Source organism: Mus caroli, chromosome 13, assembly GCF_900094665.2.
Source record: "Mus caroli chromosome 13, CAROLI_EIJ_v1.1, whole genome shotgun sequence".
Classification (NCBI taxonomy): Eukaryota; Metazoa; Chordata; class Mammalia; order Rodentia; family Muridae; genus Mus; species Mus caroli.
In genome coordinates this window covers 26,200,588-26,222,011 of record NC_034582.1, presented here as the reverse complement: position 1 = coordinate 26,222,011, position 21,424 = coordinate 26,200,588, and the positions used below count along the sequence as shown (strand labels likewise).

General features: G+C 45.1%; 1 protein-coding gene across 2 annotated transcripts in view; it reads right to left on the bottom strand.

Moving 5' to 3' along the window:
* Dusp22 (dual specificity phosphatase 22) overlaps positions 1 to 20,249 on the bottom strand; it is a 50,900-nt gene extending 30,651 nt beyond the window's left edge. For both annotated transcript variants that reach the window (XM_021180126.1, XM_021180127.1), the window contains exons 1-3: positions 20,168 to 20,249; positions 11,455 to 11,488; positions 7,788 to 7,870 (exon numbers count right to left, since the gene is read on the bottom strand). In XM_021180126.1, coding sequence (XP_021035785.1) covers positions 7,788 to 7,870; positions 11,455 to 11,488; positions 20,168 to 20,188 — 138 coding nt within the window. In that variant the 5' untranslated portion in view covers positions 20,189 to 20,249. The remainder of the gene's footprint in view (positions 1 to 7,787; positions 7,871 to 11,454; positions 11,489 to 20,167) is intronic.
* Between the last annotated feature and the right edge of the window lie 1,175 nt (positions 20,250 to 21,424).

The following is a 21,424-nucleotide window of genomic DNA, read 5'->3' as shown; positions in this document are numbered from 1 at the left end:
CAGCCTCCTCACAGCCTCCTCACAGCCTCCTCACAGCCTCCTCACAGCCTCCTCGAATGAAGCCCATCTCAATGCAGCTCTGCTTTCCTACACCAATGAGCCACACGTGACCAAAGACAAGCGCTCTCATTTGGGATGGGGTGAACCTGTAAGCAGGTTTTTGTTCTTTGGTAGGCATCTACATCCCTGTGTGCCAGGCTGAACTACACACCATCAGAACCAAGAAAACTCCACAAAGGAGTGGAGTGCCTACCCACTGGTCCACAGGCATTACATGGACCAGAAAGACTTGGAACATTAAACATGTCATGGGTGGACAAAATTCATGTCCCAACCAAGAGCCCGGCGCAGGCACTGCAGAAATGAGAGAAGCCTAAGGCCTGTCTTTCCCTGCTGAGCATGCAGCAGGGATGAAGTCTGGCAGAGACAGGCAAGACTGCATCGTATTTGCTACATTCCTGTGTTATCATCCTACTGAGCCGCACTGTGAAGACGAGCAGGAGCAACAGAAGCACTCTCCCTTAAACTTTAAACGCCCTCCAACGCTGGTTCTGGCTGGAAGGAGACAGTCTCTTCATATTTCAGAAGCCAACAAAACTGCTCAGGTGAAATTCAGAGGGACGTAGGGCAGAAGGACCACAGTTCCTACAGGGACTTCTACCAGCCACTGAGTCTAGCCCCATGGTCAAAGAAGAGGACTGGCCAAGCAGATGCAGCACCTAATCCTAGTATGTCCTCATTAAGGAGGGTGTGTGAATGCAGACAGTGGACTGTAAGCCAGCCTAGGTTTCACTGTGAGAGCCTATCACATAATAAATGAATACATAAATGCCTAGCTATGAAAACAAGCTAGTTACGATCTAACCCATATATGCTAAAAGAGTTCAAAATACAAAACTGAAAACATTCAAACCAAATTCCAACCCATACGATCTACCCACTAAACATGTAACATGCATGTATGTAGATTCTGCTTCTCAGTCGAGTTCATCTAATTACTCTCTGATGTGAAGAAGCTGCGTGATGGGATGGGAGTCCCTTTAAGGCATTTCTATTAATAGTGAAAAGTAGTTGTTTCCTGCAGGTGCTCTGTAAATACATAGAACGAAAAATGAAACAAACTCTGAAAATTTTACATCAGAAAGACAGGGTTTCTTTTCTCAGGGGAAGGGAGAAGCCTTTCCTTGTTCAGTATTACTTCCTCAGCACCTACAAACAATACCAAGTTTCTGATTGGAAAAAAAAAATCACCGGTTTTCACCTGTACATGCCGCTCTGTGCATGTATGTGAAGGTCAGAGGACAACCTCAGGTATGGTTCCTCAGGTGAGGTCTACCATTTTTTTTTTTTTGAGACAAGGTCTCTCTTTTGCCTGGAGCTTGCCAATGAGACTAGGCTGGCTAGTCAGTGTGCTCCAGGGATATCTGTCTCCCCAGTACTGGGATTATACACAGGAACCAAAAAACAAACAAACAAACAAAAAAGCTTGGCTTTAACATCAGTTTGGGGAATCAGACTCAAGGCCTTTTGCAAGCATGTTATTGACTAAAAGCACTGACTATCCCTGCATTCCAGTAAAGAAACACCTCCTAAAAAACATAGGCATTTCCCAACCACAGCCCAAGAACAGAATCAGATGAGGACCTGTTACATCATGAATACTGTAACTACAGGTCTATGGGGTTTTTTTAAATTTGAAATTAATCTATGTATTGATGGTTTTTCCCTACAAATGCACTAATAATATGTATTTCAATGACTGGCATCAAAGCTCAGTCCTAAATGATTGTGTCCAGGAGAAAAGACCCTTGCCTTTGCAATGAGAAGACCTCAGAATGTAACCCTGGCCAGGGTCAATCTTCTGACAGGTGGAGTCACCGAAATCAGTTCTGTCACAAAAGAGTAAGAATAATTCAGACCGCTTGTCAGGCTTGAAGCCTTGGAGGACAGACCACAGTGAAGAGTCTGGGCCATGCAGAGGGCTTCTATTCTGCTCTCTGCATCAGCTTCCTTCTGGACATGACACCGTAAGCTGATTAGATGGATTCCTAGTCATTGCTTAAGGCCCATTTAGAAGCATGCTCAGTGCAAACAACTCCAGATTTACCAATGGAAGACAGAGCTCACTCTTAGGTCTTCCAGGCTACTGTTTCTATTTGACGTTGTCACCTACCTTGAGCCATAGCTCTTCTTTCATTAGGTTGTAATGAGTGTGAATGTTTATAAAACATTCAGAATACGATCCTGTCTAAGCATTAAAGGTTCTGCCAAGGCAGATGAGGATGGTGAGCACACTTCAGTATCTTTAGTGCGGGTCCCTGGCTTGCATGTACTAGATGCTCAAGGAATGAGTATACCATTTGCTTGCTCCCTGCCTCCATGTGGAAGAGCTGTCTTGGAAAGGAATACAACTTTTACCAAAAATAAAACAAAACAAAGCAGAAATTTTGCTAAATGGAAAGGATAAAAGAGAGGGTAGTGAATATTATCCAAGTATATTATCATCAGGCATAGAAATATCACAATGGAGTCCATTAGTTTGTACAATTAATACATGCTTAAAAATAAAATTGTGCTGGTACTGGGAACAGGCACACCCCCACAAGTGCTAGGGAGAGCTTAAGAGGCACACTCTTCTCTAATGTAGAAATATCTATAGACATCAGCATCAGAAGCGCCAGCCATAGCAGCAAAGGGCAGACAAGGAGCATGCTGGGAAAAAAGCTCTGTTCTAGGGTAGAAGAATGGGCCTCTCACCACACTACCCAAGCAGCCATGGGGACCTGGGACGTTCTAGTTTCACAGTGATGGAGTCAGGAGAGATCACCTGTAGGAACCCACTTCTGCTGAGATTTGTCAGATAAAAGGTAGTAGCTGGGCTGCGGGTGTGGCTCAGTGTTAGAGCACCTGCCTAGCATGTATGAAGCCTTGAATTTGGTTCGATATCTAACAATAGACACACACACACACACACACACACACACACAGAGAGAGAGAGAGAGAGAGAGAGAGAAGAAGCAGTGGGAATAGAAAAGGAACTACATCTCCTCAGAATCTCAGAGGCAGAGGGAGTTGGGGCTCCTAGTGAGCGAGATTCCTACATTTATGTGCTGCGTTATTTTTGTGTGTGATATGTGTGTCCATGTTTGTTCCTGAACACGTGTGTGGGTCCGAGATCAACATTAGGCGTCTTAATGACTCTTCGTCTTACTTTTTGAGACGGAGTCTCTAGGGCACCTGGAGCTTACTGGTTCAGCTAAACTGGCTGCTCAACAATCCATCCTCTTGCCTCTACCTGCCCAGTGCTGGGGTTACACATGTGCACTGAGGTACCTGGTATTTTTTTTATCCAGGTCCTAACTCAAGTCTTCATGCTTTCAAAGCAAGTACTTTACTGACAAAGCCATCTCTTTGGCCCCTTTTATGATGTTTTTGAGGGTCTTCATTCTGCTCTGAGCCTGACTTTGTCTCTAAATTATTTTAGGATTACCTCTTCAGAAATGTAGGACAGGGCAGGGAGTAGGAGGATGTTAGAGTAGCAGTGAAGGTCCTTTGGTAAGGAGAACAGAATCTCCAGCCTGGTTAGAGACCTAACAGTCCAATTGGTCCTGGCCAATTCCTTAGCGAAGAAACCACTCCTGGGAAGGCAGGCTTACTTTAGAAATAGGCAGAAGAACCAGTCCTTTATTGAGATACCATTCCTTCTCAGAGTTCCTAAGCTTACAGGGCCATAGCTGTACAGCTTCAGACGTTTTCTGAATTACCCAGAAAAGTCAAATTCTCCTGGTCTTCTTGCTGTGGGTTCCAGGCTTCTCTCACTGGATACTCTTTCTCTAACGCTGTGCCTGCTTGTCTGCTTCATGTATGACTTCCATGCCAACACACTGGTGTGGTTTTTCCTTCTCTCTACCATTCTCCTTCTAGAGGCAGTTACTGAGATTTGTAGCTTGCCTGTACTGGGTGATTTTTCTTTGAAATACTAATAGAATTTTTCTTGAATTTCAATAAGCAAGCAAGCAAGCAAACAAGCAAGCAAGCAATCAATCAATCAATCAAGCAAGCAAAGTGTCTTCATTCTGGAAGACCTACTCTTCCAAAGGACCACACTTGGAGCTCCAGGCTTTTCTCCCTGGACGGTCTTATTCTAAGTATGAGAGGCCACACAAACCCTGTGTCATCAGAAATACCTGGTTCCACTTGATGACCAAAGACAGTGGCTCAGCTGCTTTGGAGGACTGAGATCAGTGACTTGAAGTCTTTCCCTTTAGGCATGGTGGTAGGGAGTCTTAGACACTCCAAGAGCTATTCTAGAAACTTTGTCCAAAATCTACCAGATAATGGTGTGTTACATGTAGTCAAACTAAAATCAAATAAAGAATAAGTGTCTTATTTCGTTGACAAATAAAATCTGTATTGCATAATGCAAACCAACTAAGCAAGTTTCAACTGACCTGTGTGGTGGATGCAGTTTAGGGCTTTGTGCTGCTCTGGAACTATGACAGAAAACAGATTGTTACACCCTGAAAGGAAATATGTGTCCAGAGGGACTAAAACTACAGAGCCTTCCCTTTTACCTAGAACAGACTCTCACAGTCATGAAAGAAAATCAGTATGGAGAGGTGCACTCTGTACAGAGGCGGTCTTAGGTGCAGGGTCTGGGTGCTGTCGCCTCTGGCCTTAGTATGGCAGATGTTTGAATACCCTTTGTTCATTCAGATAATATAGTTACACAAGACTGGAGATCATGTATCATATGAACAAGCACGCTCACAAGACCCTTGCTCAGAGAGACTCCACATGTGTCTACCCTGTGGCAACTCGTAAAGGTCGGTCCTTTCAGCCTAACCAGGATTTTCTCAGGAGCCTATGGCATTCTAAACTCCTTAAACCTGTTTTCCCAAAGCATGACATCACATACCCACAGCCGCTTACCCTCAGAGAATCCCCTCATCAATTCCTGAAGCAGGACCAATGATGTGACCACATGCTCTCACTTGCCCTCTCCTGCACTGAAAGCTGGTCTGAAGACCCTAACGACAGATGGCAAGAACCTCAATGCCTTAAAACCCAGAGGTTTATTGACATGACCCTAGAAGTCCTCACACCATAGAGCCTCGCACATGCTGCTCCCTGGCAGCCTTGCTTCTGGAAATCCTACTTGGATGTTATCTGGACCCAAATCCCTTCATTTGGGGGACGAGACCATCTTCTTACCTCCTGTCCATCCCAGAGAAAGGCTGCCCAGATTAAGCTAGGGGATTTTCATAAATATGCCTGGCTTTGAAGTCCTCAGAGAATTCCTTTCCCATTCCCTTCAAGGATCAGGGCCAGCTGTGGAAGACCCCATGCTAACAACTTTACAGCCTGCTCTCAAGATTGGTTAGGCCATGATTTGAATTTGGAAGGTGGAGTTGAAGTTGGAATTTCAGAAAGAAGATGGCTAAACAAAGTCCCTAAACATCTGGAATTCCAGTAACTTAATTACTGTGTACACATCACTCTAGGAAACTCCCCACACATGTAACTGGAGAGGCTGTTAAGCAGCTTTATAGAGGCACACACCTATGACATACCAAATGAATGATGTAAGATGGGCAATGTTAAACTACGTTACACTATAGAGCTGCAGTGTAACCTTTAGTAAACAGGACCGCTTACTATCAAGCTGAGTAATGATAGGATCCAGTGGCTATGACAACATTCTGAGGACTCTGAAAGCACAGGCTGGAAAACTGTAGCTGTAGGAGGAGGATGTCCGAAAATATCAGAACTGTAACAAGGGGCACAGCAGCTCCCCTCTCCATGCCCCTCTTCTCTTTGTAAAGACAGTTTGTCCCTATAGACAAAGTGCACAGAATACGGTGGACATGTAATGTGCTCAGAATGGAGGCCCACAGTCTGTCCTGAGCCATGGGGTTCACACACACAGTAGCTTCTTTATACGTGGTTTGCAATCCCACCTGTTTTATTTTCCAGTCCAGCCAGAGTTTCTGTGTGTGACAGAATGGCTGGAGTTGTCTCACTTCTGACCCTTCAAGACCTTGTACTCAGGTGGAAGTCAAGAGATTGAGAACGGTGTGCATACGACAATGTGTTCCATTAAAATCAGTACACAAGAGTAAGGCAGGCTTGGTGGGGGAGGGTGGGAAGGACTGCGATGCAATTTATTAAAATAAAGGAAACCTCAAGCTTCATCTTGTGATTTAAGAGGAAGTCAGCCATGACCACGGTGTAGTTTAAAATGTCTGTATTTTAAACACAAACTATCATTAACAGATTAAACATTTAATATTGCTTTATTAATTTAATTAATTAGTTAGTTAATACAGGAATAACTATTTTCAGAATACTATTGAACTCAAAAAGAAAAAGAAAACAAGCAAACAAAAAGCCGTCATTCCCACTGAGACTAATACAGCGCCCTCGCAAACGCCCATGGAAACAGCAGAAGGAAGTGTGAGCTTCCAACTGGGATGATAACTAACGTGGGGTAGATCTGGGCAGTGGTGAGCATCTGCTGCAGCCTTACAGACTGCTTCTCAGCCTCCGTTCTTGTCTAAGCACTTTAGCTTGTTCTGTACTGGCTCAAACCCAGAGGCTCCAAAGCCAAGGGAAATGGATACGTCCATACCTATACACATACTACCTATTCTTACATGATATGACTTTCAATGAAAACAGCCTGAACCAGGAGTCTTTGTTTCAGAACAAGTACCCCTCCCTTCCTAACGCCAAGCCCTAAAATAGAAAAAACATGTATCACAACCACACAGGCATTGTTTTCTGAAAGAGGCTAACCTGGGCTGTGCCACGGCAGAAACAGAAATAGATTTTGCTCCTGATCAACAGCTCAAACCGTCCAACAGGGTAAAATTGAAGATGTTTTTGGAATTAGTGTACAAGCAGACACACCCTGTTTACTCCCCTAAACCTAAAACGCAACAGCTCTCTATTGATGTTGTCCATTCAGACCAGGCCTGGGAAAGAAAAAAGTCACAGGGGTGGCTTGCCTGCCTTCTTGTCCTTACTAGTTAAAACAAATGGTATTAGACCTTTTGTGGCAAACATCCGCAGGATATGAGCAACTTGAATTCATTAGGATCCTACTAAAGCAGAAATAATTTTGAAGCAGCAATAGGTTTTACTTATTTAAATGTTTTTTTCCCTGTAGTTCTAGAGATGCAACCTAGATCCTCATGTGTGCTAGGCTACCCTATAATCAAGAGGCCCTCAACCCAAATTTTAATTAATTAATTAATTAATTATTAACACAGAGTCTCACTCTGCAGCCTTAGCTAGGCGGGAATTTACCATGTAGCCCAGGTTGGCCTTGAACTTGAAACTACCATCTTGCCTGAGTGCTGGAAGTACAGGTTCTGACCGACCACTAGGCTGTACATTGTGTTTTAAATATTCTTAATATTCAAAAGGAAATGTAAGTTTATTTTGGGGAACTTAGAAAAAAGAGCCAAGCAAACCATGCAGCAGGAGTACAATAAGGACGCCCTCTGTTGGGACACAGCATGTCCTCAAGTGGGCCAGGCATTTAACTCGAATACCAAAGTAATCTGTCCTGTGACCACAGGAATAGACTAGTGTCAGAATATGGCTGCTTTCATTAATGTCATGTGCACTTCCACAGAATATAAATACACGCACACACTCACAGAGACACATGGACAGACAGATACATACACACACACACACACACACACACACACACAGACTGACATACACAAACATAGCCCCCCCCCCCCCACACACACACACCCCTGGTTCTTTCTTACCTCCAACATGGGCCTGGCAGTGTCGTGCACAGAAAGAATGTGTGTCACCTTGTTCCTGCTCAACTGTTCTGCATCTCTTGCATCTGCCATGAAAGACAAGAGATGGACATTTTATCATTCTCTGTGAGTTCACCACTCTTACAGTCTAGGCAGAAAACATCACACAACTTGCATATTTTTTTTCTTAAAACTTTATAACTGATCCTATCCAGAATAATCTAGACAAGTGAAATTAGGACTTTTGCTTTTATTTATTTTGTCTTTATTTTTGACTGGTATAACTTTTGACCTCAAGTATTTACTCAGATTTAAAAATGTTTTAATTAGGAAAGCTGTCAAAAGAAATAAAAGATATAGTATAGTATGTTTTTTCACAATACATACATATTAAGCATGTTTATTAAAAAAACAGTTACCTCTTACAGATTCCTTAAGATGAATGTAAAGTCCAAGAACCCATTTACTGAGAAGACAGAGCAGTACAATGGATAATCCTTACCCTGAGACAAGACTAAGGTTTATAATAGCTAAATCAACGTTACAGCAAAATCAAAGCAACAAAAATCTAGAACATTTTCTAGAAATTCCACACAGAATTATCAACTGGCTATCAGAATTATCTTCATAAGAAACTATGGCACCAAAATTACATTCCCTTCTAATGTGCCCACATGTAAGAGAAGACTAATTTTCAGATGCTCTGAGTTTGAAATCTTGGCTAATCTACAAAACAGTTCAACAAGAAAGAAGGCTCACTCATCTGAGTGCTTGCCCCTGGCCAACCTCTTCAAAGGGATACAAGAAAAAAAAAAAAAAAGGACCAAAAAGCAAGTGTTCCACGATGTTCTTTGAGAAGATCTAATGCCATGGGAAACTGCCCAGGGTCTGCACCAAATTTAAGTACAGCAGAAACTGTATAAACATAGATAGCTGGAAATGGATATAGTTGGATGTGCAGTGAACAGGCTTATTTGGGTGTGGAATGATGAGAGAATGTCTGCTCTCCATGGTGCATGTGTGGGTGTGTCTAAGGGTTTACCATACACAACCTCTCTGGGAGGCACATCAGAAAGGCTAGTTCTTAGGTTCCCGTCTTGTTCTAGGTCTACAGTCAAACAAGGTCATGTGCATTCCCAACAAGCCCTGGTATAGGGCAAAAACTAAGGACCAATGGTCTAAATATTCTGCAGTGGCAGGAAAAGGTCTTTAAATGATGTTAAAGTTTGTTTTTAATTTGAAGGTTCTCCTCACTGATTCAACCACCAAAGCTTCAGATTCCATCTTGAAAAGCAGCTTTATACTTCACACACAGTGATCTCAACCACAGCCCCACACCACTGTAAGAAACTGGAGTGATAGAGTTTTGAGTCATGTCGTCCTCTAGAATGCAGTGCAGAATGTCTTCCAAGGCTCATGCGTGAATGGCGTGATCCTCAGGTTAGTGCCACTGGGAAAGCGGTGGGTCCATCAACAGGTGACTTGTAAGTCACGTGGGCCATGTCTTTGAAGGAGATAACAGGACCCTAGTCTCTTCCTCTCTGTCTTACTTCGATGCCACCATGAGGTGAACAAATCTTCTCAAGGGACACTTCCAACAGATGTGCTGCCACAGTTCCAAAGGCAAGGGGTCAACTGACTGTGGCCTGAAACCTCCTCAACACAAAGTAAAGTGAACCTTTCTTCTTTTTAAGTTGATTACTCCAGCTATTTGTTATAGTAACAAAGAGCTAACCAACACAAACAGGAGAGAACTGTGTCGAGGAAGAGCTGGCTAAATGGCTCATCAAATAAAGTCACTAGCCTTGAAGGCCTGAGAGCTGGAGTTTAATCCCTGGAGTCCTTGCAAAGGTAAGAGAGAACCAAAGCCTCAAAGGTGACCTCTGACCTCTGCATTGGCAGCATAGCACCAATGTCTACACACACCTTCCCCACCCCCTCAAAAACATTAATAAAAAGTAAGACTAAAATAAAAGGGGTGACTCAGGAACCCACCCACACAGTCACCCACACAGTCACCCACACAGTCACCCACACAGTCACACCAATGTAGGACGTCACAATTTCCTCCTGTATCTGCAGTTTAGGCATGCAGACAAAGCTCAAGACACTGGAGCCTGCAGACAGCTGGACGGAAAGCCTGATGGGGCAGGTTTGTGACACTGTTGTTCTTCAGGGCTCTTCCAGATCCCAAGCCCATCAGAATTTACATTTTAAGAAAAACTTACTGGCAGATGACATTTGCACAAAATAAAGAGTTTCATTCTGACATTTGATGTGTATATAAAGTACTTTAATCGTATTTAACCCATTCCCCACTGCTGATTTGTGCTTCATCTCGCCTCTCTTTACCAACCCCCTTCTCCTTGCATCTCACTTCCGTGTGAGAGGATGTACATGTGTTCCTGAGTCTGGCTGTTTCACATAACATGATGATCTTCCACTTTTACAAGATTTACACTTCAGCAATCACTATTTGACCTCATACAAAGTTCCCTCCCTGAATGCAGGAGGTCTAGATCTAGAGGTCCAACCAAAATTTGATCAGAGATATTTGAGGAAGTTACATCTGGACTGAACATATACAAACATTTGTTCTTGTCATTGTTCGGTAAACAATACAGTACAACTCTAACACAACTCGTGCCCTGTATTAGGAAACCCTCCAGAGACACTTTAGGTGCAGAGGAGACGCACTGGGTCCTGTGTGGATGTCACATCATTTTAAATAAAGAACTTGATTTTGGTTTTTTATTTCTGTGAGGGGTCCTGGAGCTAGTCCCTAGCAGATATTGAAGGACAATATATTTAATGGACTTTTTTTTTTACTGTTATTTAACTTTATTGTGCTGTAATACTCCATGCTTCAGCCTTTGACGATGGTCAAGGAGAAGTGTGACTCATGTAAGATTCACCCTGGTAAGAGGATACATACATGCCAGTGGGTTTTAGCACACTCAGAGTTGTGCAATTATGACCACAATTAACTTAAAATGTTTCATTACCCATAAAATAGATTTTGTAACAGCTTACCATTTTAAACTGTGGTTTGGAGATAGAACTGTAAATCTGTGAATAAAGAGGCCCATCTACCACACGTGACCCAGTGGGCTGCTGGGTCCCTGGAGACAGGCAAGAGCCAGAATGGCCAGTGTTGCTGGGCCCCTGCCTGCTCTCTGCTGTGTCACAGTACGTCTGCATGCCTGTGCTACTCTGGGGTAACTCTCTCTCATGAAGCTCAGATGTCCACTTGAGCATGCACGATCCTTCATCAGTTTGGTTGAGTGATGACAGTAAACCTTTGGTGCGTACTGACTTCAAATCACTAGACATCCAAAATGGAAACCCACAACCACAGTCACCGTGGCAATGAGCTGTGCACACAGCATAAAGTACCATAAGTTTGAAATCAAATCTTCCTGGGGTCCCTCAAAAAGGTATTACCAGGGTAGTGCGAGACACTCAAACCCCAAGTCACACGTGCCCAACCCACTGAGCTCTGGAAGGCCAGGGGCTCAGATTTCCAATCTGGATGAGGGTAATGATGGTCACACAGCCATGTGAAGAAGATACTTAGGGCTTCTGACCAGTACATGGAAAGCCAGAATGGTACACTTTGTGATACACAATGTATTTATCATCATTAAAGAAGCAGAAAGTAATAACTCACCTTTGAAGTTGCCAATGTACAGGCCCGGCAGGATCTGGAAGAGAGACATAGGCATGACTGTCACAGGATGCCAAGTGGACGGTGCTTCTGCCCAAAGGTGAGTGAGGCTCTCGCAAGCTGTCCCAGGCAAGCCCAGGACCCCTCACATACCTACCCAATTCGGGCACCTCATTGACCTCAGCTTCTAAGAATTTTCTCAAACGGTTACACTGTAATCTTTCAACTCCCTGCACTCAGGAGCAGGACGGTAAGCTGCTCTGGGCATTGGGAGAGAGCACCACCCTTCTCACACTGCACTTCCCTCACGGCCTTGGCAAACATGCTCTGTAATGCTCAAGATCTCTGTACACAGTGCCCCCTGCCAAGGGCCACTAACAGTACCACGGTGCTCTGTGACCCCATTCAGTGACACTGTGGTGGACCCGCTTCTCTGCTTCACTAGAGAATTCCCCAAGCCCCTACGGAAGAAGACTTCAGCAGAGCTAAGATGAAATACTTTACAAACACCCCGTGATTTTCAAAGTACCAAGGCAAATCTTTGTCAGTCTTTTGCAAAGATAATAAAATCTAATTACAAAAATGCTCTGTAAACTAAAACCATGTCCAGTGACCTCCCTGCTACAATTTCCAGTTATACTTCGTCTGCTGGTTCTGCACATACCCAGACACTGTAGTCACAGCAGGCCTCCTGCCCCCTGCCTCCCGCCTCCTCAGTGCTACCTTCTCAAGGGCTCTATTTTTATGAAGCAGAGTGGAACAGGTACCAAAGCCCTCCTGTTTTAAAACAACAGTGTGTGCTCATCTTGCAGATTGACCAAGCTGGGCTCCCCAGCAGCTTCTGGCTACCTGGAGCTTTTCTCCCTTCATCTCCCATTCCCCAGGGTCTCCTGTCTTTACTAGGCTGTGACAACAAAATACTAAAGGGGACATTCAGAACATGGCTCTTCTGGCCAATTTACATAATCTGGCAATACTGGACAAACAAATGATCATAAGTTCATCACAATTCAACCATGTGGAAATGGAGATGTTCACAATCAATGCTGAGAAGGGAGTTATGCTGACACTTGCTGAAATGGCAAGGAAGGGGCTGGAGAGATGGTTCAGTGGTTAAGAGCATCTCCGAAAGGAGGACCAGAGTTCAATCTTGAGCACCCACACCTCGCTGCTCATACTGTCTGTAACTACAGCTCCCAGACATCCAGCAGGTCCAGCCTCCTTGGGCACCTGTACACACACCCACATGAAGATGTGCAAACCTACCCATTACTAGAAACAGTATGCTAATGACAAGGAAGACTCTATTGAAGACAAGGGAAAGGTTAAGCTCAAGTCCCCAGAAAAGAGGGACAAAAAAAGGGAGTGGCTAGGAAAAAAATCCCTGAGAGGAGGCTCACTGGTGGATGCTGAGATTGGGGAGTTCCTGAACTGGCTTAGCTCATTCTTTGGTTGTACTGTACCCTGTAGACTAAGACCAAGGCCTAGTCAAGAAGAGAACACATGGATCCTATGCAGGAATGAGGGGAAAGGGCAGGCAGTGGAGGTGTGTTCGGAGAGTTGGTCCTGCACTGAGGATACTCCACATTTTCTACGTTAACCGTTATGAAATGCTACCAAGAAATGTAGGATGGGTGGAAAGTGCACCTTGGAAATGTCATTGCAAAAAAAGGAAAGCTAACGTCATGTGGGAAATATAAGGTTTCTCTACCACAGCACCTCTGTCAATGGGATGGGTAGACATCTGTGAGGGCAGGCTTACATTCTCACCTTCCTCTGGGGGTCGAAGGAGCTCAACCCTTACTACAGAGGCCACAAGGGGCCAGATACCAGCTCCCATGGGACTTTACAGCTCTAGTTTGAGCATATGATCTGAGTATGGACAATAATTCAGGAGCCACTTGGTGTATCCCTTGGCAGCACAGGCAGTGAGCTGGCTGCACACAAACACTTCAGCTGTGCTAGTGACATCTTGGATTCCCAACAGAATGCTCTCAACTGGCCCCTTGTGGAGTCTGCTCCAGCTAAGTTAACCCTTGAGCTCTGTCCCCTAGCCTTCCCGGCCATTTGCCCAGTTCTACTAAAGTAGCTAGCTGTATTTGGATCTCACAGCTTACGGACGAGGTCCTTGGTATGGACTTTCAATAGCCAAAAAGGGAGCAGACTGTGTGAAAAGACAGGCTTCCGCCCTGAGCCTACTCCCTGCCACTGCTGGATCCGCCTACGCTCCAGTTGTCACACACAGCTTTCAGCATAGACTCATCATAGGTTCTGCGCCCAGGCACTGACAACTTCCATGACTCATTCTCAATCTCAGTCCTACCCTAAGTGTGTCCCCCGGTCTCCCTGCACCTGAGGAGATGGTAATAGTATTCCTCTAACTTGGCTCCATGGACACAGGCAGGGCTCTCAAGTGCTGGCATCCAGATTTTATGGGAAATCGCCATTTTTACCTTATTTTTTAAAATTCCTTAACTGTAAGATATTAAGAAGGTCCATCTGTGGTCTGATTGTTGTGTAATTGTTGTGTAGCCAATGAACACAGTCTATGACCTCTCTATGTGCCACTGCATCAGGGTCCTTCCAGGACTGGTTCTAGGACATTTGTCCATCAAATGATACATAGTCCCTTATGAAAACAGCACTGTATTAATAAGCATATATGTTCAGTCATCTCCAGATGACGATAGTAGTGGGTATATTGTATGTGCTGTGACAACAGTTGTACACTGTCTTGCTTAGGGAATAATGCCAACAAGGAATATTGTAAGTCCTGAGGATGGAAGCAGCCATTGCAGGCCTAACTACATAGTACAGGAATGAGACACAGGTGAACAGTGCTCACACAACAAATGGGACAGAAATACCATGGATCTAGCAAATGGTAAGCTATGGCTACATTAGTGGACTCAACCTATGTCCTGATAGCTGAATTTACAGGTCTACCCGGTCACCTTCTGGGATGTGGACGAGACTGGAGAAGGTATCTGTCAGTATGAGGCTGAGGATTAAGACCGGGGTAGCCCAATCCTGATAGGTCTTTTTGGCAGGGCACAAGATTTACATTTCTTGCAGAAAGCTATGTGAAACTAAGCAGGCCATAAAGAGAGCCTCAGGACAGAGTCTGGATGAATAAGTGTTGACTGACAATCATGGACGGTGAGGACTCTACACGCATTCTGCCAGGAAAGGAAAGGGCTGTGTCGGTCATCTTCTAACTTTGTTTTCTAGACAAGACAGTGAGCTAGAACGTCATGGGCTGGACTAGTAAGCGAATTGCTCCCACCCATTTCTGTAGTTAGACTCTGGCTCTCTTCCATATAGAGTTACAAAACGAAATCAGGGAAGGCTGGTTTCTAACAGATTAAATAGTACTTGGGAAGACTTCTCAACCAGTCAGCTCTGTGATTTGAAGACGACAGTAAGTCTGACTCACCGGTTGGCTGATGTTGTTACCATTGGTAACCTTTGGGCACAGAGAAAGAGAGAGGAAAGCAAACCAACTGGAATGACTTTCCAGCAGAAGGACAGTTTGTAGAGCAGCCTGCAGAGCAGTGCTCACCGGGACAACACAGGAGACCAGTGCAAGCAGAGTCAGCCCAGCATCAGTACCTGGTCTACAGCAGGGTGGGTCAGGGGTAAGAAGTCTATCTTGTGACTTGGGGGTGTTTTACGTCTCTAGAAGAATAAGCAGAGAGTTGGTCCTGATCATCTTTGTCATTCAGAGCTATCATTCTGTCTCTCCTGGGCCACCTTCCCTGCCATTTGCCCGGGGTTCCTTATAGATGTCTCTTCTGGTCACAAACTCCGTATCATACTCTGTCCTTTTATCTTGTCTTATTTTCTTTACCATAGTTATCAGTACCCAGAGCTTGTTTCCTTACTTTCTGGCTGATCATGAAGAACCAGGCAGGTATCTGCTCGTTTTCTGTTGCTACCGCAGAACACCAAAGACTGAGCAGCCTCTAGAGGGAAAGTTTAGTTGGGCTTGCTATTCTGAAAGCCCTAGAACATGGCCTCAGCACCTTGTTCAGCTTCTGGTATGGGCTTGTAGTGCGAGGGCAAGTGGGTACATGTGGAAGAGAGAGGCTGAACACAACAGTTAACCCATTCCTGAGAGGAAAACATCAATCCACTGATGAGAGCACTGCCTCCTGTCTCAAATGCCTCCTATGGGACCCATCACCTCTCTGCTCTGATATACTCAGGAGTGAGATTCAACATAGCCTTGTGTGGGCACGAGCCACATTCAAACCAAGGCAGGGGATAGCCCTTTCCACCATGTGGCATGCTGACAGAGGGTCAGTGAGATAGCAATGCAAACCACAGAGGAACTGGCTCTTTGGAAGCCCCTGGTCAGAAAGGTGCCTGCCTGTCAGCAGACAGTATACACCGTAACAAAAGCAGAACCCTGAAAGGCAGAAGCACTTGTGGATCACGTGAAAGCACCCAGGGGTTCATAGCTCCTTTTGATCAATACCCTTCATACTGACATACCACTAAACTCTAACACCGGCCTCACAAAAGCACAAAAAACGCAAATCCTTTGCTTATGTCTGAAGGAATTTTGCTTTCTGAGACAGGGAATGTTTGCATTTATTTTTAACTTTTTCTTAGTACTCTAGGATACCACCCAAAAAGATGTGAGAAACTCCTGATGAAGTAGCTGACATAAAGCAGTATTTTGAGTGTGGCATCTGGATTCATCCTAGGTCAAAAAGGACTTTCTGGGTTTTAAACCCAAGGACATTTGGGAAAACTATGGTGGATTCCCTGAGAGGTGAAATATCACAGACTTTTCAATATCCTTTGGCCAAGATTTTACCCAGTATCCATTCATAAAAAGACATCTAAGTGACCTTTTGTATTCTTAGATTATTGCCTTAAGCATCTGTTCAATGATATGTGAAATAAGATTGTAATGCTAAAGGAGAAAAGAGTAGGTACCAAAATACATGTCTGTAATCCGAGCTACCTGGGAGTCTACAGCAGGAAGCTCATAAGTTCAAGACCAGCCTGGGCCATAATAGCAAGGTCTTGAATCAAAATAAATCAAAAAGGGCTGGAGATGCAGGTCAGTGTTAGAGCACCTGCCTACTATAAATGAGGACCTATGTTCAATTTTTAAAAGATTTAAAAAAAAAGAAATGAGACAAGATTTAGACGGTATAGAAAAGATAGTATCATTATGGTGCAATGTCCGTCCACCAGCCCTGAACATGTTCGCTTTCTAAAGTGGGTCCTCCGTGACTAGAAAGAATGCCTAGGAGAGAGGCTTCATGTTTCCCTATTTTTTTCCTCACTATGGGAACTAGCACTGAGCCTAGGCAGCAGCAATGTGTGTGGAGTAGTACAACTTGAATGGTGGATGGTTGGATGGATGGATGAGTAACACAGCCAAGTTAGCTGGTGACAATGGAAACAGTGCTTAGCAGGACAAAAATCCTCCCCATACTGAAACAGTGCTTCCCACAGGATTAAGCCACTCCTTGATAATTAATTACTCAGTTCCAGCTCTAATAAGTCTCAGGGGATTCTGAGACAAAGAACACAAGACCAGAGGTAGGCAACTGGGAACAAGTGTCCCCCACTCCCCTGGGGGGCGGGGGGGACACTGCAAGGTCCAGAGATTTGGGGTTTCTCCCAGTATAGGAGAACACAAATGGCACCCACTGGGTAGAGGCCTATCTAGCTCCCTGGGATAAGCAAAGGCCTCCACAGCAAACAAATGCTGTCCCAAACGCCGGGTTAGCAGTTGCTGAGGACCCTTCCCTATGCCAGGAGCGTGCACCTCCTTTGTATGACAATCCTTTCCTCACTCCTTTTTCGTCTCACACAGAAGTCATTCTAAACACAGGTCAGCCACATCTGAGCCACCACTGTGCTCAGCAGTGGACAAAACCAAGAACTCTGATCACAGAGCCCATGTACTACTTACAGTTTGTAAAATTTCACCTAAAATTCTCCTTTGCTTTTCCTAAGAATTTGAGTAGTGACTGGGAGAGGCACTGTTTTACACATCTGAGAGAGAAAACAGAGACTGGATTATGCTAACCACTGAAGGTCTTTTAGCTTTAAGCATCTATGAATCCAGGAAGCGAAAACTGGACTTTTTGATATCCCTGCCCTCTTAGCAACAGAGGGCTTCTCGTGGAAAATCCCAGCTGAAGGGATAGTAGGCCTCCCACTAAATGCCAGGACAATATCCTTGCCTGCCAGGAAAGGCACCGGGGAGGAAGAGACCACACGACTACAGGAGAATGCTCGTGAGCTAAACAATACTGGCAATGTCTGGAGGAGAAGATGTCAGAGCCTGAGGGTCCTCATTTCCTGTCCCCAAATGACACTCTTAAATTCTAAGGCATCACACAATTTGCTTGTAATCTTAGAATCACATCTCCATCATTAGCATCTTCTCTTGATTCTGTAAATACATTGGTTTTTGCCGGGTGTGGTGGCACACGCCTTTAATCCCAGCACTCAGGAGGCAGAGGCAGGTGGATTTCTGAGTTCGAGGCCAGCCTGGTCTACAAAGTAAGTTCCAGGACAGCCAGGGCTATACAGAGAAACCCTGTATTGAAAAACCAAAAACCAAAAAAACCAAAAACCAAAAATCAAAAACCAAAACAACAACAACAACAAAAACTATGTTTTTTTCCCTTTTCTTTTCCCAACTAGGGAAAAACAGAAACCCTGCTCCAGGTTAGACAATAACACATTCGAGACCTCTGGGTAAGGCTCTTGGTTACCAGCATCCAGTAATTTACCTCGTTACTACCTTGTCTTGTAATTCCGGTGATACCTTCTGATCTCAGATTAAAATGTTTTCTCTGTCAGGGAGCTTTTGCCTGGACTGAAGATACCCTCCTTTGGGATGATATCTACTTTGCTTACACCCTAGAAATTATCTTTAGAGCCTGATAAACTCCCCTAGCCCCATCCACCCCATACACAGGTATGGGGACATAGTAATCTGGGGGAGGCAGTGCCTGTTAGCCAATGGTTGATTTTTGAGCATTTAAAATGTAGCAAGTACCTAATGAGAATTTAAGACTCCACAGGGAAAAAAAAAAGGTATTACATAAATAATTTTATTTATTGGTTACGTGTTGAAATATTTTAAATATTCTCAGTTTAATAATATTCTTTACATGGTGATCTTCTGTTCTAACTTTTCAAAGAAATTTCACTAGGAGAATGTAAATGATGTATCTGGCTCACATTATATTTGTACTGAACAAGCAGTGTCCTACATTGAGGAGGTCTATAACAGACTTCTTGGTCCTTTCTGCTGGCTTTCCTCCCTCTGTTCCCAAAAGCACTACACCTAACATATATTCAGTACAGACTGTAAGTATTGAACCACTGGAGCATCTAAATTTCTCTGTCCGTATAGTTTTCCATCTCTACACTAGAAATTGTGTCTGTACAGCTGGTTGTGATAATAAAATAGTCAAGGAATCTACTCTAAAAAGTAAATAGCACAATGTGGATATGAATTCTGCCACCTTCGCTGAGAAGTATGAAAAGAATATCCCTTAGGCAATCAATCATTTGTATACCTAAACCCATTCTTTCAATTAGAATATAAAATACTAGAAACCAATTGCAGAAAGGGACAGTAAACAGTGGTGCCAACTAGAAATGCCAAAGGAAAGCAAACAGAGCCTGTCAGCCCCAGGTAGACATATTCACCGGTCTAATTTTAAAAGCAGAAAGCTCAGAGCGATGACCGATCCCTGTGCTAATGGGAACATAATACAAGCATATATTCATGAGAGGGAGTTTGTTTCAAATTTGATCACCGGTGAAAATAATAATAATAATAATAAATAATTAAATCCTAGTCACCAACACACAAAAGTCACAACGCACAAAATCATGGAGACTGTGCAAGGAGCATGCAGGCTTCCATCAAAGAAATGTTCCTTCCCTCCTCGGTCTTGGATCTCTGCCTCAATAATCATTCCCATGGAAGTAACTAAACCACTGCAGAGCCCCTCGCCACAAAGCAGAGACAAATGTGAAAGGGTGAAGAAAGGAGAGGAGAAAGCGAGCCACACCATTTGAACCCATAAACATGATGGATAAAGTAAGTAGAGACAAGATGGGGGTAATGCCAGAAGCTAACCAAACCCAGGACCATTTAAAATACTTGTAGAAGTACTTGTCTTAGTCCTGGGCATCCAACGCCTTAGTAAGGTTTCTCTTTGAACCAGCAAGTTCCTTAACCTTGAGACTGACACAAAGAGAACCCAGAGGACTGTCACCCCCAGATCATCCTCAGGCTGGGGGGTAGGGGGTGAGAAAACTGGCCCAGAGGGTTTGGGCCACCACAGGGCAAAGAAAGAGTTTCTAGAAGGCCTTGCGGCCACAACAGCCAGCCAACAGGTTGCCCTAAGGAAGCCCCACAACCCAGGGTCAACCAGCTCCAGACACCGAAAGCCATGTCAGGTCTAGGGTTTCCGTGAACTTCCCCCACCAGAGTGGCTTATCTGTGCACGCGCACACAAATCTGGGGAAAAGAGGAAATTACAGAAGCCGCCCATCTGGCCCGGTTCACCAATGCTGTGGGTGGCAGACGTCAAGGGGCCCGGTCTCAGGGGAGGAAAACAGACCAGCTCCAGCATGGGTCCCCGCTCTCAAAAGGGCACGCTGTGCGGGTCAGGGCTGCGGAAGCTGCAGAAAAGAGGGTGCGGCCCGGACCGGACGTTACCTGGCTCATCCCACTCCCCATGGCCGCGCCGGGCTCGCCGCTCCGCGCTCGCGGGAGGAGACCGGTCGCGCAGCCGGGCGGGCAGGCGGGCGGGGCAGCGGGAGGCGGCGCCAGGGCGGCGCTCGCTGCGCGCTCCACCCGGGACGCGACATTACTGTCCGGCCGTGCGCACGTCGGGGACAGCGGCCCTCGCCCCCGCGGCCGGACGCCCAGCGCGCAAGCGCTCGTGCTCGCGCATGAGCCCCAGCCTGCAACCCTACAGTTTGCGCACGCGCGCCGGGTGTGTGTGTAGGGGGGAGGGGGGACTGAAGCGGGCGCCACGGTAGGGGGTCCCCAAGTCCCTAAAGGCGGTTTCCCCTGGGGCTCCCTGGTGCCAATTACGGTCAGTGTCTCAGGCCTTGACTCCCCTGTTAGAGGGGCTCCCCTGTCTGGGTTTTCTGAGCCAACAAGGCGGGGGATTCCTGTGGGCCCTGCCCCACCCAACTCAGACCGAAAAGGAGCATGCTCTGGGAAAGGTGGGCTAGGTGACTCACCTCTGCGGAGACGTGACCCTGGTCGAGGAGAGGAACACAACTGACTCTAAATGGTCTTTTTCAGGGCAGTGTGTTGCAATGACTGCCCCCAGAAAGCCCCCACGTACCTGCATTGCGGTTTTGTCTAGCGTGTGCATGCATTCTAGCATGTGGGCCATCTATCATCCTTGGTAATTTTTTTTTTTTCGAGACATCTGTGTAGCCCGGCTGTCCTGGAACTCACTTTGTAGACCAGGCTGGCCTTGAACTCAGAAATCCACCTGCCTCTGCCTCCCGAGTGCTGGGATTAAAGGCGTGCACCACCACGCCCAGCTTATCCTTGTAAATTTTTAATTTCCTTTATAGGCATTAAGACCTGGGAGTTTGAACATCCCTGTCACTGGGGTAACCCAATACCCTCAGAAAACACAGATACTTAACATTACTATTTAAAACAGTAGCAAAATTACAGTTATGAGGTAGCAAGGAAAATAATTTTATGGTTGGGGATCATCAAGTTATGAGGAGCCGTATTAAAGAGTAACAGCATTAGGAAGATTGAGAACCACTGAACTAAAGGTTTCTCATTTCCATTTTGTATTCTTGACAACGCCCTACACCCAGTAGATGCCAGAACTTGTTGGATGAAGATAATGCCATGTTTCAAACCCAATTCTGCAGGCCTCAGATCACCCTCCCCCTTCCTGGAATCAGCCCCAGGGGCTGCTCTGTTTTTTCTTAGACA